Source organism: Meleagris gallopavo, chromosome 20 (genome assembly GCF_000146605.3).
Source record: "Meleagris gallopavo isolate NT-WF06-2002-E0010 breed Aviagen turkey brand Nicholas breeding stock chromosome 20, Turkey_5.1, whole genome shotgun sequence".
Lineage (NCBI taxonomy): Eukaryota > Metazoa > Chordata > Aves > Galliformes > Phasianidae > Meleagris > Meleagris gallopavo.
Window position 1 is genome coordinate 8,661,865 of NC_015030.2, and position 1,299 is coordinate 8,663,163.

The 1,299-nt window shown below is 51.0% G+C and overlaps 1 protein-coding gene across 1 annotated transcript; it reads right to left on the reverse strand.

Moving 5' to 3' along the window:
• Positions 1-115: 115 nt before the first annotated feature.
• NOG (noggin) lies at positions 116-1,297 on the reverse strand (the record flags this gene model as incomplete). The annotated part of the gene is made up of 1 exon (XM_003211572.3): positions 116-1,297. A coding segment is annotated over one exon (618 nt), but the record flags the coding sequence as incomplete, so codon positions are not given.
• Between the last annotated feature and the right edge of the window lie 2 nt (positions 1,298-1,299).

The following is a 1,299-nucleotide window of genomic DNA, read 5'->3' on the forward strand; positions in this document are numbered from 1 at the left end:
GCGGTTTCTCCGCGTGCGGCGCTGGAGCTGCGCGGGCTGCGGAACCCGCAGAGCGGAGCGGAGCAGCGCGGGGCGGGCGCACCGAACAGCAAACAGCACCCGCACGGCGCGTGTTTTAGTGGTTGACTTTAATTCTGCTCTGCGCTTTTACTACAGGGATATAAAGAATAAATAGCAGATACTCTTCATTTACATAGAATTAAGTCATTCAAACCGTTCTATTTACAATAACATTGTGCTAGAGGCGTTTTCTTTTTAACCTAAAGTCCATAAGAAGAAAAAACAAACACACCAACACGCTTTCCAAATAATGGAAAATAGCTTTAAAAGGTTTTCTTATCAAAAAGTTTGGTTTGTATTTTTTAATCCTTTTATTAAAAAACAACAACAACAACAACAAACCGACTTCGCCAAAGCGAAGCAACTCCTCTCTGGAATATAAATACAAAAAAAAAAAAAAGATACATTAGCAACGATCAGGGTAATAGTCTTAAAAATACAGTAGACGCTGATTATTTCACGTATAATACTGACCTTTTAATAGTATATTAAAACGGTGCCATATATACACACAATATACATTCTCCTACACGTTACAGTGCATTACAACGTTAACCAGAAAGCAGTGTCTCTTGTTTGTTGCAGCAAAGGTCCCCGGCAGCCCGGCGGGCACGCAGCCCTAGCAGGAGCACTTGCACTCCGCGATGATGGGGTACTGGATGGGGATCCACGTGCACCGCTGCCCGCCCCGCCGCTGGCACCGCCACCTCAGGATCGTTAAATGCACGGACTTGGCAGGTTTGCAGACCATGCCTTCTGGGACCGAGCAAGACCTTTTACTGTAGCAGCTGCCCACTTTGACGTACCGGGGCCAAAAGCGGCTGCCGAGATCGTTCCACGTGTATAGGACCGGGCAGAAGGTCTGGGACCAGAGCCACATCTGCAGCTTCCTGCGCAGCTTCTTGCTCAGCCTGTGCTTCTTGCCCGGCTGCAGCCCGTCGTAGAACTCCAGCCCCTTGATTTCGCCGGGCATCGCTCCCGAGGGTCTCTGCCGCAGCAGCAAGTCCAGCTCGGCCAGATCGTCTACCCCGAGCCGGTCCTCGGGCAGGGAAATAGCCATAAAGTTAGGGTCGAAGTGTCCTCCCATGAGGCTCCTTAGCAAGGTCTCGTTAAGATCCTTCTCCTTGGGGTCAAAGATAGGGTCCGGGTGCTCGATTAGATCCACCAGAGGCAGGTTGTCGCTGGGAGCCGGGCGGATGTGCAGGTAGTGCTGGCAGGAGCCCTGCTGCAGCCGGAGCC